Here is a 14,915-nt window from a genome sequence, read left to right as displayed (position 1 = left end):
TTGTTTACCTTTAATAACAGACATGTGCATTTGGGTGCAACTTTAATTCCTAAGCGTGAAGTAAAAGAGCAAACAATAACATAATATGTTTTAAGCCTACGCTTCAATCGGTATTAGAGCTGGGTTTCGATTCAAATTTCAAGAATCGATTCGATTCCGATTTTTACGTTTCAAAATAGTTTTTTTCCGATTTCTCAGATCCCATCCGATTCGCTCCGATTTCGATCTGATTTCCGATTCAATCCGATTTCGATCTGATTTCCGATTCAATCCGATTTCGATTCGGGGGTTAATGTTATTAAAAATGAAAAATGTATTTGAACTGTTTCCTTCACTTCATGAATGTGTAGAGAAGCAACATATTAAAACTAGTATTATATCAATATTAAACAGCAAATCTTACAAGTATTGGTAGTTACTGATGGCTGGAAGACTGATGAAAAGGTTAAGGGTCAATCTACCTTCAAGAAAGATAATCCAGGAGTCCTGAATTATCTTTATTGAAGGTAGATTGAAGTTCACTGAGGGAAATGTAGAAAATAATTTTAATTAAAAAAAAAAAAAAAATTAAAAATCGATCTTTGGACGTACGAATCATCACCAGTCATTAATTAATATGCGAATCGATAAAAAATCTGAAAATCGATTATTTCAACCCAGCTCTAATCAGTATACAGTTTATAATTTATGTCTAGTTCTGCCCGCCTGAGCCAATTTAAATTATAATCTACTGCTCATGCCTATTGAAGATTGTAACATCTGGCCCAAGGTGGGGCACATCAAACTAATTTCAATCATTTTCTACCATCCTAACTCCTTTCTAGAGTCGTATTCCCCATCCTGATTTAGTGACGGTGCTTAACTTGAAGGTGTGGCTGTGGCATTTTGTTCTAAACGTTGTATTATCTCATTCTCCCTCTCATTTTTCTTCACCCAGGCATCCTCTAGAATGAATTGGACACCTGCGTCGTGAGCGCTTTATCTACCTCTCCTCCTCACTCCCTTTGTTTTTTTTTCTTTTTTCCCCACTGATATTGCAGCCGTAGAGCTTTCTTCATCCATCTCACTCATCTCTGCTGCTCTTGGTGCATCTGTCTCTCTCCTCGTCTGCCCTTCCAATCGACTGTAGCTGCGGGCTTGTCTTTTTTTTTGCGGTCCACCAAACCAAGAAAGTGTGGTAACCGGCTTAGCATGCATGTAGACTGTGAGCCGGCGCGCTAACCCTAGCTAATCGCACTTATACACTGGAATTATAAATAGACAGAAAATGAGTTTCTTGTATCTTTAGAATATATTTTTTACTGCCACATTTTAGATATCCCTAAAACTTAAGCTGGTGGGAGGCTTTTAGGATGAATTTAAATTTGGATGTGTGCAAGACTGATCTGCAAGGTCTTGGAAATGTCCTTACTTGGAGTTGTCTTTACTCGAGACTACATTAATCTAACTCCATGTGTAAACTAGATACCTTATGAGGGTTGTAACAATGACACCAATAATGCTTTGATTACAAACAAAATGATTTAGTAAGTGTAACTAAAACATGGTACCAAATACAAATATATCTCACTGGGGTTCTCCTCGAGGGTTCAACTTTTTCACAGATATTTTTATTTTTTTTGTAGTTTGCTGAAAAGAAGCGTTCAAAGAAAGGGGAAGCTCTGGGACAGTTATCCATTTGATGAATTCCTAGTAATGTTTGTTAATCTGCAAAGAAAGTACAGTTGTGATTTTGGGCTTTACAAAATAAATAGAATTTAATGAATCAATAAATTGAAAAATATATATATATATATACATATTTACACACCCCCTAATAAGGAATGTCAAGATTATTCAGTTAATCAATAACCGTGAATTTCCAGGTCACAATATAATTGTAAGAACTAATAAATTATAATAGTTAACCTTTTAGATGCAAAAATAAGTAAGTTATATTCAAGTTACACCTAATAAACCTAAACATAAAGTACTCTTTTATTTGGCTGATTATTAAATACGTTTTTTGTTTTCTTTCAGTAAGTTTCTTTTCTAAAAAGCTGTGACAATTAAGAATTTCACAATTGTTTTTATAATGGCAATAATCGTACAACTATGATGTTTATGTCCAGAAGAATTGTAAATCTAAATGGTTATATTATGGCATCCCTACCTCAAACCACAAGTTGTCTGGTTTAAACCTTGCAAAAGCTCATTCCATGCTCCTTGTTTAGACATTGCATCTGCTTGTTCCTTATTTAGTTTTAGCTATCCCCTTGAACATGACACATATGGGAGGCTTTTAAGCTGTAGTTAAATTCAGATGCTCCGCAGGGTCTTCAAAAACCTCATATGCGTCCCTGGACTCTGTGTGCATTAAGGAGTTGACAGTCTTCTTAGTTGAAATAAGTGGAGTGCTCTGTGAGTGATGGGTCTCCTTTGTCAGCGGCAGTTTGAGCTGTGCCTGGCAGTTTTGGGCCAAAGGAACAGCACAGATTACATTAACATCAGTCAAGCTGTTGTCGACCCGCTGGGACACAAATAGGACCTTATTGATGCATAATGTAACAACTTTTCATCAAAAAGTGACATGTGCGATGTAGGTAAGCCCTGTGCCAAAAATTATCTCCCGACCACAGAGTTACTGAACGGGCAAATATTGATCTATTCATGTGGTTTATTTTTACATTGAGGTGTATTATGTTAATGCAGTTATTGGAAATTAAAGATTTAATAAATGGGGGTCAGTGGCAGAGTGGTTAGCAGCAGGCAAGGAGATTGTGGAAGATTGCGATGTGGGACGACTGCCAACCATCTTTCTGATTGGAGCCAGTATGTCCTTTCGATGTTAATCTGTTTTTTCAGGTACTATAGGTACTCTCTTGTCCTTAGAGGCCATTTTTATACAGATTTGTTTTATCCTAATTGTCCCTAGTGGTTAAAAATGTGCCTGCAAGCGTATATGTGCAAGAGCTGTAACTCACTATTCAATATTTGAGGTCAATTTGAGATGCTGCTTTGGAAGGGTGCATGCATCCACAGCCCTTGTACTAACTCCCCTTACTAAGCACAGCTATAATATCCTTGTAACATTCAGAACAAATGATATTACTTAGACTACATAGACTATGACTATGCAGTCATCTGTGTTATTTCCATTTCCTTTTTTACTCACAAACGGACTATGAGTTTCTCAGAATCCGAATCAGAAAAGTTTATTGCCATTGTCAATGAACAAAATTCACAAACATAGGAACTTGCTTTGGTGATTCGGTTCATAAAACAATGAACATTAAAAAGCAACATATATAAAATCAAAAAGGGCATGCATTAAAGAATACTATACTACTATAGGATCAAATTACGAATAGGCTTACTATGTACACAAAATGTACAGTTAAATATTCAGATGTTGTGCAGAAATTGAACAGTGCAGTGAGTTTTTTATTAAATTATCGTTAAAGTGACAAGTCTAACGGCAGAGGGGAAGAAAGTTTTCTTGCGGCTGAAGGTTCTGGTCCAGATGGACCGTAGCCTCCTGCCTGAGGGGAGTGGCTCAAATAGTCAGTGTCCAGGGTAAGAAGGGTCGGCTGTGATCCGACCTGCTCATCCCAGAGTCCTGGAGACGTATAGGTCCTGCAGGGATGGAAGTCTGCAGCCGATCACCTTCCCTGCACAGCGCACCATGCGTTGTAGTCTCTGTTGGTCCCTGGCTGTGGCTCCAGTTGCTGCAGGAAATCATCCTCTGCTGGGCCTTCTTGATGAGGGAGCTGATGGTGAGCTTCCACTTGAGGTCCTGGGTGATGGTGGTACCGAGGAGGCAGAAGGAGTCTACGGTGTGATGGGGGAGTCTGTCGTAGTGAGGGGGGACTGTGGCTTTCCTGAAGTCCACCAAGTCTCAACTGTCTTCTGGGCGTTGAACTCCAGGTTGTTACCACTGCACCAGCAGTAACACCGCTGCTGGTCCACCTCCTTCCTGTAGACAGACTCATCCCCATCTGAGATGAGCCCGATGAGGGTGGTGTCGTCCGCAAACTTTTACAGAGTTGTGGCTGGAGGTGCAGCAGCTTGTGTACAGGGAGAAGAGCAAGGGACAAAGTACTCAGCCCTGTGGAGCTCCTGTGCTGATAGTCCATGTGTCTGAGACATTCTTCCCCAGCCCCACACACTGCCTACGAGCCTTCAGGAAGTGAGGGATCCACCTGCAGATGGAGTTAGGTACGTTGAGCAGAGCAGGGTGTTGAATGGGGTGTTTTTTTTTTTTTTTTGTTTTTTTTTTTGTAGTTTTTCCTGGCCGAGAAGGAGAGTCTAAGGACAGAGGACCCTGGGACATCGTCCCTCGCCACCACAGACATTGTCTGACTTCATCGCCACCACAGACATTGTTGATTCATTTCTCCCTGTGGCCCTCAGAGGCAACTGTTGTTGTGATTTTGGGCCTTACAAAAATAAATTGATTTGATTTGATTTGATTTGAATGCAGAGCTGAAGTCCACAAACAGGATCCTGGCATAGGTTTCCGGGGAGTCCAGATGCGGCAAGATGCAGTGGAGTGCCAGATTGATGTCATCGTCGACAGACCTGTTTGCTCTGTTGGCGAACTGTAGAGGGTCCAACAGGGGGAGGTGAAGGACTTTAGGTGGGGCAAGACCAGGTGCTCAAATGACTGCATGACTACAGACATCAGCGCCACAGGCCTGTAGTTATTAAGTCCAGTGAGCCAGGGATTCTTGGGGACAGGGACAATGATGAATGTCATTATTAAAAGTGACTTTGGTGTGTGATGGTATAATGCTGTTCTCACAGAATTGAATGTATAACATCACATTGTCAGTGCCCTGAAAACCTCCCAGTCTGTAATGTCCAAACACGCACGTAGCTCCTCCATTGCCTCATTGGTCCACTTCTCAGAAGTCCTCACTACAGGTTTGGAGAGCTTCAGCCTCTGTCGTGGGGATCAGGTGAACCATCGCGTGATCTGACAGCAGCAGCTTGGGCCACGGCGCGAAATGCGGGTTGTGTAACAGTGATCAAGCGTATTCTGCTCTCTGGTCGGGATTTTAATAAACTGTCTGTACTTTGGGAGTTCATGTCTGAGATTTCCCTTTGCCCAGGATAATACACCAGGAGTCCGGGAAGGTCCCCTCCATACTCATGACCTGGTCCACGAGCACGCGCTGTGGCTCCTGCACGTTCGTGCTCGGTGGAATGTAAACAGTGGCCAGAATGAATGAGGCCTCTCACGTGGAGAGTAGAATGGTCTGCAGTCTCTGATTAGTTAATCCGCCTGTCAATCACGCTTACTTGAAATTGGGGAGACAGATTATTATTCTAGACCAAAATGTCTTTGTAAAGTATTGTCAAAGCATGTGGTCTTGGCTGGTAAAGCAAGGTAGCAATTGTATAACACAAAAATGATATAATTATAGAGGACATTACAGGTGATTAATCATACGTCATAAGGCGCTGGTACAGCTGGCAGCCCGGTGTAAACGCTCTCTCTTCTTTCTCACACTTATTGTGCTTTATCTCCTATATTTTGTAAATATAGTTAGTATATTTTTTTTCTATTTTACTGCACGATAGGGACACGCGCTGGAATAGTTTTTTTAATTCAACTGTTTTTGACTTTTTTCGGCTGGATTTGAGCGTTTTTCGTTGTGTTGTTGTGACGTGAGCTAGCTCCCCCCCCCGCGCGCCCTTCGGCCGCGCTAAAGTACGGCGTGTCGTCGGTACACGTTTATATACACGTTTATATGAAAGAGGAACTTCACGAACGATCGGGACACGCACTGGAATCGCTTTAAATTAACTTGTTTTGACTTTATTCGGCTGGATTGAGTGTTTTCGTCGTGTCGTTGCGATGTGTCTTGGCTCTGAGTCCCCTGGCTCCGGCCCCGCCCCCCGGCCGGCGCCGTACCGCGTTTACACAAAGGAGGAACTCATGAAACTGCGGAGAACAGTCGTCTTACCCGGAGATCGTCACGTTATCCCGGCGGACATCTTAAGGAAAACGCAACGAAGCAGGCGGGCTGGACGTAAACTCTGAGAGAAGAGAGGAGAAAACAGGAAGTCGGTTCCCGCCGTAGTCATGGGTAACGTTAGGTCCCTTCAAAATAAAATGACGGAAATAGCGAGCCTCATGCGGTCCCAGAGGATTTATAGGGACAGCAGCGTCTTGATTTTCACAGAGACCTGGTTAACAGCAGAAATGCCAGACTCTATTGTAGGTTTGGACAATTTTCATCTGCTGCGGGCGGACAGAACGAGAGAATGCGGGAAGAAAAGAGGTGTAGGTCTGGCGGTGTATGTGAACACGAGCTGGTCCAAACCCGAACACTGCACAGTGAGGGAGCAGCTATGTAACAAGGATATTGAACTATTGGCCATTGGCATGAGGCCATATTATCTGCCCCGGGAGTTCTCACATGTGATTTTGATCGCAGTCTATGTGGCCCCGTCTGCCAATGCTGAAAATGCTTGTGAAGCACTGCTCTCCTGCACTTGTAGGCTGCAAACACAGCATCCACAGGCTCTCTTCCTAATCTCTGGTGACTTTAACCACGCTTCTCCCTCTTCTGTTCTATCAACATACACCCAGTATGTTACCTGCCCCACCAGAGAGAATAGAACATTGGACTTGTTTTTTGCCAACACCAAGGAGGCTTATTCCTCTTCCCCCCTCCCTCCCCTGGGCAGCTCGGACCACAACCTTGTACATCTGAGGCCTGTGTATGAACCCATCGTGCGCAGGCAGCCTGTGGTGTCCCGTGAGGTGAGGATGTGGAGGCTCTGAGGGACTGCCTCAGCACCACAGTCTGGACTGAGCTTTATGACCCACATGGGGAGGACATCAACACCATCACAGAGTGCATCACGGACTACATCAACTTCTGTTTTGAGAACATTGTTCCCTCCCGGACGGTGCGGTGTTTTCCAAACAACAAGCCATGGATTAACCGTGAACTGAAGGCTCTGCTGAAGGAGAAGAAGAGAGCCTTCAGGTCAGGGAACAAGGAGGAGCTGAGGACTGTGCAGAAGGAGCTGAGGAGGAGGATCAGGCAGGCTGAGGCCGGCTACAAGAGGAGGATGGAGGAGCAGCTGCAGCAAAAGAACATTCAGGGAGTGTGGAGGAGCCTGAAAACCAAATCCCCCCTGCCCAGACAGAGGGGGATCTACAGTGGGTGAATGATTTAAATGCTCACTTCTTGAGGTTTGATCGGTCACCCGCCCCTCCCCCTGCACAGCTGCATGCTCCCTCTTCCACAGCTGGACAATGCCCTGCATCTGTTCCTCTTCGCTTATCTGCCCTGGACCATCAGCTCCCCACTTCGCCTGGACTCACCCATCCCCCCCGCACACGGTCCCCCTGCCAACCACTGACTGTCACAGCAGCACAGGTGAGGAGTGAGCTGAAGAGGATTAAAGTGAGGAAGGCAGCAGGACCTGACGGCATCAGCCCCAGGCTCCTTAAGTCCTGCGCAGACGAACTGTGTGTAGTTATGGAGCATGTCTTCAACATGAGCCTGAAGCTGAGGGTGGTACCACAGGTCCGGAAGACCTCCTGTCTGGTACCTGTGCCTAAGACACCGCGCCCCAAACACCTCAACAGCTTCAGGCCAGTGGCTCTCACGTCCCACCTGATGAAGACACTGGAGCGGCTGGTCCTGGACCACCTCCGCTCCACCGTGAGCTCAGCCATGGACCCGCTGCAGTTTGCACATCGGTCTGGCATCGGAGTGGAGGACGCCGTCATCTCCCTGCTGCACCGCTCTCTCTCTCACCTGGAAAAGCCTGGCAGCTCTGTGAGGATTCTGTTCTTCGATCTTTCCAGCGCCTTCAACACCATCCAGCCGCTGCTCCTGAGGGACAAGCTGGAGACGACTGGTGTGGAGTATGACCTGGCAGAGTGGATCTCTGCAATTACTGTGAAATTCATGTGCAATCTATGTGCTGTCGTGACACATATTCATGTGCAATTACTGTCGTGATCACATGCAATGGTATTTATGTATTTATTTATTTATTTATTTGTCTATGGGAGTTTTTATTTATTTATAGGAGATCTTCTACTGAAAGTGTTTTTCAGACTTCCTATAAGTGATCTGTTCTTCTGGATCTACCTCTGTATCTACCTGCGTTGCACCAATGAAATTTCCCCATGTGGGACAATAAAGGAATATCTTATCTTATCTTATCTTATGTCTGTATGCATGTATTCATTTTTATATTTTATTTTTGTCTATCTACTACCGCTAGCTTCCAGTAAATAAAGTGTCTTATTAATACCATTATTATTTCACCAGTGGCTTTTAAAAAAACACTTTGATTTTCACATGGTTGGCATATTGACAATAAAGAGCAGGCTTATCTGTTAAGCCCTGGTGGTTAATGGTACATTTGACTGTGCTGATTAATCATAAATTCTAATGAGCGCCTGCCACACTACCTTTTAATCATTCTGTTATTAGTGGCCACACAGCAGCCATGTAGCTCAGTGGAACCACGAGGCTGAATTTTTCATGGTCATGATGAGAGTGGCCCGGATGCGTTCTGACCAATCACCTCTGCTCATTTTATCCACTTTAAAACCACTGACACTCTGACAGTTGTGTAATAGAGAAAACAAAGCTTCTGACCTGGCCTATGCAAGCAGGTGGAACCAGGCGAGGGGAGGGGGAATCTTAGAAAAACTATGACACAAAAATTGCTCAGTGCGGTTTGATCACCACTGACACTGCCCCACTGCACCTCTCCTCCCACTTCAGTGCACTCAAGTTTACACAGACTGGAAAAATACAGGTGCAGTGAGGAACAAGGGGAGTGGAACACAAGGAAACTGCATTTTACTGGAAGAAAGCACCGCCTCATGATCTGCACCTTCAGGGAGAACAGAGGCTGAAAGTTACAGTCATGCTGAGAGTTAAGTTTGTGTTCAGACTGATTGAGAAACCTTTGCTTGACAGAACTAAATAAAATGTTCTGCTCATGGCAAAGATAAACAAGCTATAAACAGTAGAAGTGATTTCCTGCTACAGGGATAGAAATATAGGAAGTCAAGTTGAAACATGAAGCTGCAATCAAAGTCTAGTCCGGTAGCAACAGAAAAGAACTTTTCACTTGCCTCCTTATAGCTGCTGTTCTTGGCAATCTCGCCTCTGCACAGTGGGGTTCTATTCTTACAGAACTGAAAGATTGTGGAGCACATCCAAGTTGACCATTCTTCAGCAGCATGTATTTTTGGATTGATATTTTTTTTTTATGTTAGACTAAATCATAAACAGAATAAACAAAATTAATGACCAACTTCATCTATAGCAATGGCAGGCAGCCTTCTTCTGTCTGTGTAACTAAATGCTCCTTTAGATGTTTTAAGTACATTTGTTTTGGTTTCCTGTTGTTTGTCAACTGCAAAGACAAAGTGTTTTCCATATGCAACAGTGTTCTGTCTCCTCCCTGTACTCACATTTGTGTGTGAGAGGCAGGAGGACAGGAGCTGAGGACAGTTCCCGGGAGTGCACACACCAAGCCCCCGGGCCTCTATAGCTCATAAACAGATGTGTCCTTGTCCCCAGCCAAGCACAGCCACTCAAGTGGCAAAGCAGGGGCCCAATAATTGTGACGAATTGAAAGCTAAATATTGGCTTTATCTCCTCAGTAATAAAAGGGCCATGAAATTGATTTAATGCTGCAGCGCTTCTCTTGGGTGGCTTCTTACATTGTGAGCACAAAACAATGTGCAGCAGCCATCTATTAATTAACCCACCTAATCCTGCAAAGTTAATCTCTCACCACAACTTTGCCCGCAACTAACTTCCAAGCCACTGGGTCTATTGGGGGTGTCATGACAAAGGCAGTGAGGGGAATATGGATTCAGCCAAGAGAGAGGAGGGGGACACATGCAAACATGTGATATTGTGGACATCATTAGCATACCGTCAGAGCTGATTTGTGTTTTCACAAAAAGAAGCAGTGATATATTTTGGGCTGTTGGAAGTAGTTAGTGGTGTCTGGTGTAGCCAAAATGCAGCTGACTTTCATTGCCTTTTTGTTTTCTTTTGCCCTTTCAACATGCTCAGTCGCTTTTCTTCTGCTTTGAGCTTTGACAGTTGGGGGAAAGTGGCATTTCTTTTTCTTCTTCACCTGCCTAGCAGTCACAGCATGATGGCACCTCACATTCATGCTCATATTGTGTGGACAGACTTGTGAATTACCTCCTTCTCAGCGCCTGATGAAAAGCTCTGTTTTTCTCTTTGGCTGGGGCTGGGCTGACCCTGCCCTCTCACCTCCTCCTCTGCCTGCGCTCATCACTCTTTTGTGTGAGCCCCTTGTGGTGGAAGAGCTGTATAAGGCTGCCTCGGAAAATAGGTCACCCGCTGGTACTCCTCTCACCTCCACAGCATTCAAAAAATAATCCTCTAAGGTGTCCTGTGCCATTTTGTAATGTCTAAAGCACAGCCTCCGAAATCGGCCCAAAGCAGAAGTGAAACGCACACAAGTGCACACACTTGGCTTGAAAAAACATGTCACATTCAAATGGAGGGAATCTGGTGAGGAAAGCTTCTCCTGTGGAGATAATTTTAGGAGTCTGATTAGGCAGGAATGGTGTAAGGCCTAGAGTGAGGAATCTCATCACCAGCGCTAATGACATGCCATTCGTGTGCTGAGAAAGCAGCCGAGCCTTGGGCTTGGACAAGCCTTCGTCAGGCCACCTCCAGCTACCGTGTTCATTAAGGCCAACATTGTAATTACAATTTACTGATACTGCTTTGGCTTAATTACGAATGATTATTAGGCTGATATTTGTCGAAGTAATCACATGCTTAAGATGGGGATTTATACTTGTGCACTCTGAAACTCAATTGTTAAGGTTTCCTTTAAATTACTATTTAAACAGATTTATTTGATCAAACATATTGGAATATTAAATATTTACATGCTATTTTCCGTAGTGGAACAAATACCACACTTGTTTGTGTAGCTGTGAAGATCACTGTAAAATGAATCAATAGTAATTCCACAGATATCTGTCTGATCTGTATGTCTTCTACTTAAATAGCTGGCCAGAGGGAGCGTGTACAGCCCAGTGCATTACAGTAGCTGGTTCATATTTCATAGAAACTTGCACTAATTGGGATCAGTCTTGTACAAAAAGCAGGAGGGGTCCCCAGAGTTGGAGCTATTATGCCGGCGTCTTTGCAGCTGAGAAGTGGCCGTAATCTTTCTTCCAAAGAATGTGACATAAACAGCCTCTGGAGCCGCTGCTCCTCTCTAATCTAATCAAGGAATTTACAAAGACTGCAAAACTGTGGCCAAAATCACATTTTCTTGTTGTTTGTTGGCGAAGAAAATGTCATGATTGTTATTCATTGTGAATACAAAAAAAAATCGTATTTTCTGTTATCTCGTTTTCTCTCAGTTTTTTTAGAAACAGTCAACATTATGTTCTGTTTTGACTTGAATTGAAATTAAAATTGTCCCACATCAGTAAGCTGTAACTTTCACCTTAATTGTATGGTTTTAAGATATTTATGTTTGATCAGCGCTGGGGTGCTTTCTGGGGTATTTTATTGTCCAACTGCAAACCAATTCTACCTATTGTATAAATAAAGTTACCTGAACCTGATCATTATTAGCTGCACAATGCATAAAAGCAGCAGTTAGAGACATCCTGATCAGGGCAATCTTAGTGGCTGAACCCAACAATGGTGCATTAAGGACTGACGTCAAATTAATCCAATTAAAAATGCAGTATATTTGCATAAGCTTATAACCACAGCATTGAACAGTCAGTAAGTTGTGTATTCAAAGCACACTGGCAAAGCCACTGCCCTGGCTCAGTCTGTCAGGATTCCCCGTTTTCCAACATCTGTAGTTGAGTGTGAAGCTCGGTGAGTTGCTTGTGGCCATATTTGAGTTTCTCTGTGTGGATCAGTAGCTCTGCAGGGCTTTGGAATATCACAGTGGCTTCTGTAGTGTAGTGTGCTGATAGATGTCGCCCCTGACACCAGCCCCCGTCTTCTGACAGCTATAGTTTTATCCTCTGCTCTGAGTGCTGTACCACCGCTCTGGGATCCACTCATCCATATGCGCCTCCTGTGTGTGTGTTTGTTATAGGCTTCCCAGCGACAGCGTACGGACCGGTGGCAGCGGCAGCAGTAGCGGCAGCGCGTGGCTCAGGTAGGGGGGCCCGTGGAAGAGGCGGATACTTGGCGTACCCACAGAGCGCAGGGCCAGGTAAACGCTCTGTCCGTGTGCTGTGTGCAGGTTGCTGCTCTCTCCCAAACTCCTGCTCTGCTTCTCCCCATAGACTCCGTCCCTCAGGCCCCCGCACTCACGGCTCCTCACGTCAGATAGATTAGCACACACAGGCGGCCACACATACTAACTCTGCATAGTCCAATTTACTGCTCAAGTTTGAGAAACTTCTTAACTGTTAATCATGAATAATCAGCAAACTCCTACATTTTTATTTTGCACATCAAACAGCATTCTATTAGAATACAGAGACAGGTACATTCAAAGGTAACATACTATTATTTTAGCACAAAATGATTCTAATACATTTAAAATGTTCTACTTCTATAGTCCACATAACATTATGCATCGATTGTTTTGTATTTGTTTACAGTAAATAATCAACAGACAACTCCACATAGTTTTGTTGTTTCTTCTGTATCAGACAATAGTTAGCAGATTATGTAATTACCTCGACATGTTTCTGTGAAAGTTTCCTTGATGAAAAACAAAACAATTCAAATCAAGAAGACAATTCGGATATTCTTAATCTACTCAACATGTTTAAAATCAGTACAGACCCTTTAAAATCTTCTGTCAGCAACATTTTCAAAATTCCAGATATTCCAGATTTGTTATAAAAGCAGTGAAAAATACTATATGATAAGCTCACAAATTGAATTTTAACAAAATAAACATTAGTATTTGTGTTATAATATATTGTATTTATGTAATAAATCAGTGGCTATAGGGAATTATAGTGAGTATTTTGGCAGTAAAACCTAAAAAATATATTTTACCTTTATCAAAAAAGTCATGTGTATGTTATGTTTCCTAACGATGCTCTGACATTACTTTCACATTCTTTTTTTTACCAAAACCATCTTGATTTTTCACATTTTATGATTTTTGCTGATAATCCTTACTTTAAATCACATTAGGTTCCACTTGGGTGAACGGTGGCAAAGGCGGTTAGCGCTTTTGCCTCCCAAGAAGGAGATCATGGGTTTGATTCTCGGACCAGACCAACATCACATGATCTCTCTGGGTGGAGTCTGCATGTCCTCCCCATGTTACCGTGGGTTCTCTCCGGGTTCCTCCCACCGTCCAAAGACATGCATGTGTTAGGTTAAATTGGTGACTCTAAATTGGCCCTAGTGAATGAATTTGAGAGTGAATGGCTGTCTGTAATGTCTATGTCTCTGTGTTGGCCCTGCGACGAGTTGGCCACTGTCCAGGGTGTACCCCGCCTAAGGCCCGAAGTCACTGGGATTGGCTGCAGTCACCCATGACCCCGAAAGGGAACAAGCGATAGAAAATGGATGGATGGATGGATGTTCAACTTGACTTTTGCTTGTACTTGTTTACAAACTTTTAAAGGGTCTATACTACACAAAGCTTTACTATTACTTGTCCACACAATATAATATTACACTTAAATGTGTTTGCTATCATCATATTGTTTGCAATACAGTAGTTACTAAACAATTTGATCCTACGGCCTTTGACTTGAAAGTTTCTGGTAGTTGTGTAAGCTCCTGATAGGTGGTCCACTGATGTTTTCAAAGATGCGTTTGCTTCAGTGTCACTTTAGTTTCTGTGTTTACTCAGAACATGAATTCACACTGTAATATCTGATAGTCTGAGGCCCAAGACTTGAGTTTGAACTTCATATCAACTCTAAACATTGCATACACTGGCTGCATCACTGTGCTGGCTCTGTGGTAGCTGTAACTGTTGCTTCTGGTGCCTTTCAAACACACTCTGGGGGAAATCATGAAGCCAAGTGAAATCTAGGTTTTGATATTAATTGCTCTTTCGCTTAATCACTTAACTTTAGAGGCTTCTCTCGTCTAAAAACCCCAGGTTATAATTTACATGCAGAAATATTACACAAGCTAACAGCCAGTTAATTCTACCTTTTAGCTTTTTACACTTTTTAAATGATTTGTGTATTTTAGACGTGTATGTCTTAATATTGAGCCAGTCCAAATGTGTGTTGTGTGAAGTGAGCCTTGGATGGTGTGTGATGGTTATAGATGGACCATAAGACATTGTACACTTATTTTATTCCCTTACTTCTATTTTTAATTCTTTTAAATCTGTACTTTTTGGTGGACAGTCTGCCCCCTGCTTGTGTCCATGGAGATGTTATTGCTTTGCCTGGAATGTTTCACAGTATGGCATTAAATTAAGTTATAATCTTTATGAAGGGCTGGAACAAGGCCGAGTTACAGGTCAAATCTGAGTAAAGGATGTTTTTCAGTGATTTTTATTATGACCATAATATAATGAATGCAAGATATCTAGATAGTTTAATGTCATACTGTGGAACATTCCAGGCTGATAGATAGATAGATAGATAGATAGATAGAAAGATAAATATAAACTTTATTGATACATAGTGCACCTTCCTCAATAGAAGTTTTCTTGTCTGCTTTATAGCATTGTCTCACTCTAGTAGTAGAAAACATTTTCAATAGCGGTACATGCACAATAAAAGAAATGCTAAATGCTGTGCAAAGGGTAAATAAAGATGCCATGGTCGTCAAGCATACGTCATGAACAGTAAAGAATAAAAATGACACATAATAGAAGCTATTACATTCAAAATCCAATATCCATTTTGATAACAACATATTACAAGACTGGGATGTACTTTAGCAATATTTAGCAATCACCAATTTAGGCAAATCCTA

The 14,915-nt window shown here is 42.7% G+C and overlaps 1 protein-coding gene across 18 annotated transcripts in view; it reads left to right on the top strand.

Moving 5' to 3' along the window:
• The window catches only part of msi2b (musashi RNA-binding protein 2b), a 293,043-nt gene that overhangs the window by 248,934 nt on the left and 29,194 nt on the right, over nucleotides 1-14,915 (top strand). For 11 of the 18 annotated variants that reach the window (XM_072446478.1, XM_072446467.1, XM_072446475.1 and 8 more), the window contains exon 11: nucleotides 12,097-12,216. The exons of 2 other annotated variants lie outside the window; for them this stretch is intronic. In XM_072446478.1, coding sequence (XP_072302579.1) covers nucleotides 12,097-12,216 — 120 coding nt within the window. The remainder of the gene's footprint in view (nucleotides 1-12,096; nucleotides 12,217-14,915) is intronic. 5 more of the 18 variants (XM_072446479.1, XM_072446469.1, XM_072446468.1 and 2 more) reach the window with 1 other exon arrangement.

This window comes from Eucyclogobius newberryi, unplaced genomic scaffold (assembly GCF_026437365.1).
Source record: "Eucyclogobius newberryi isolate DKJ021-1_F unplaced genomic scaffold, fEucNew1.0.hap1 SCAF_15, whole genome shotgun sequence".
NCBI lineage: Eukaryota > Metazoa > Chordata > Actinopteri > Gobiiformes > Gobiidae > Eucyclogobius > Eucyclogobius newberryi.
This window is presented reverse-complemented; position numbering and strand designations above follow the sequence as displayed.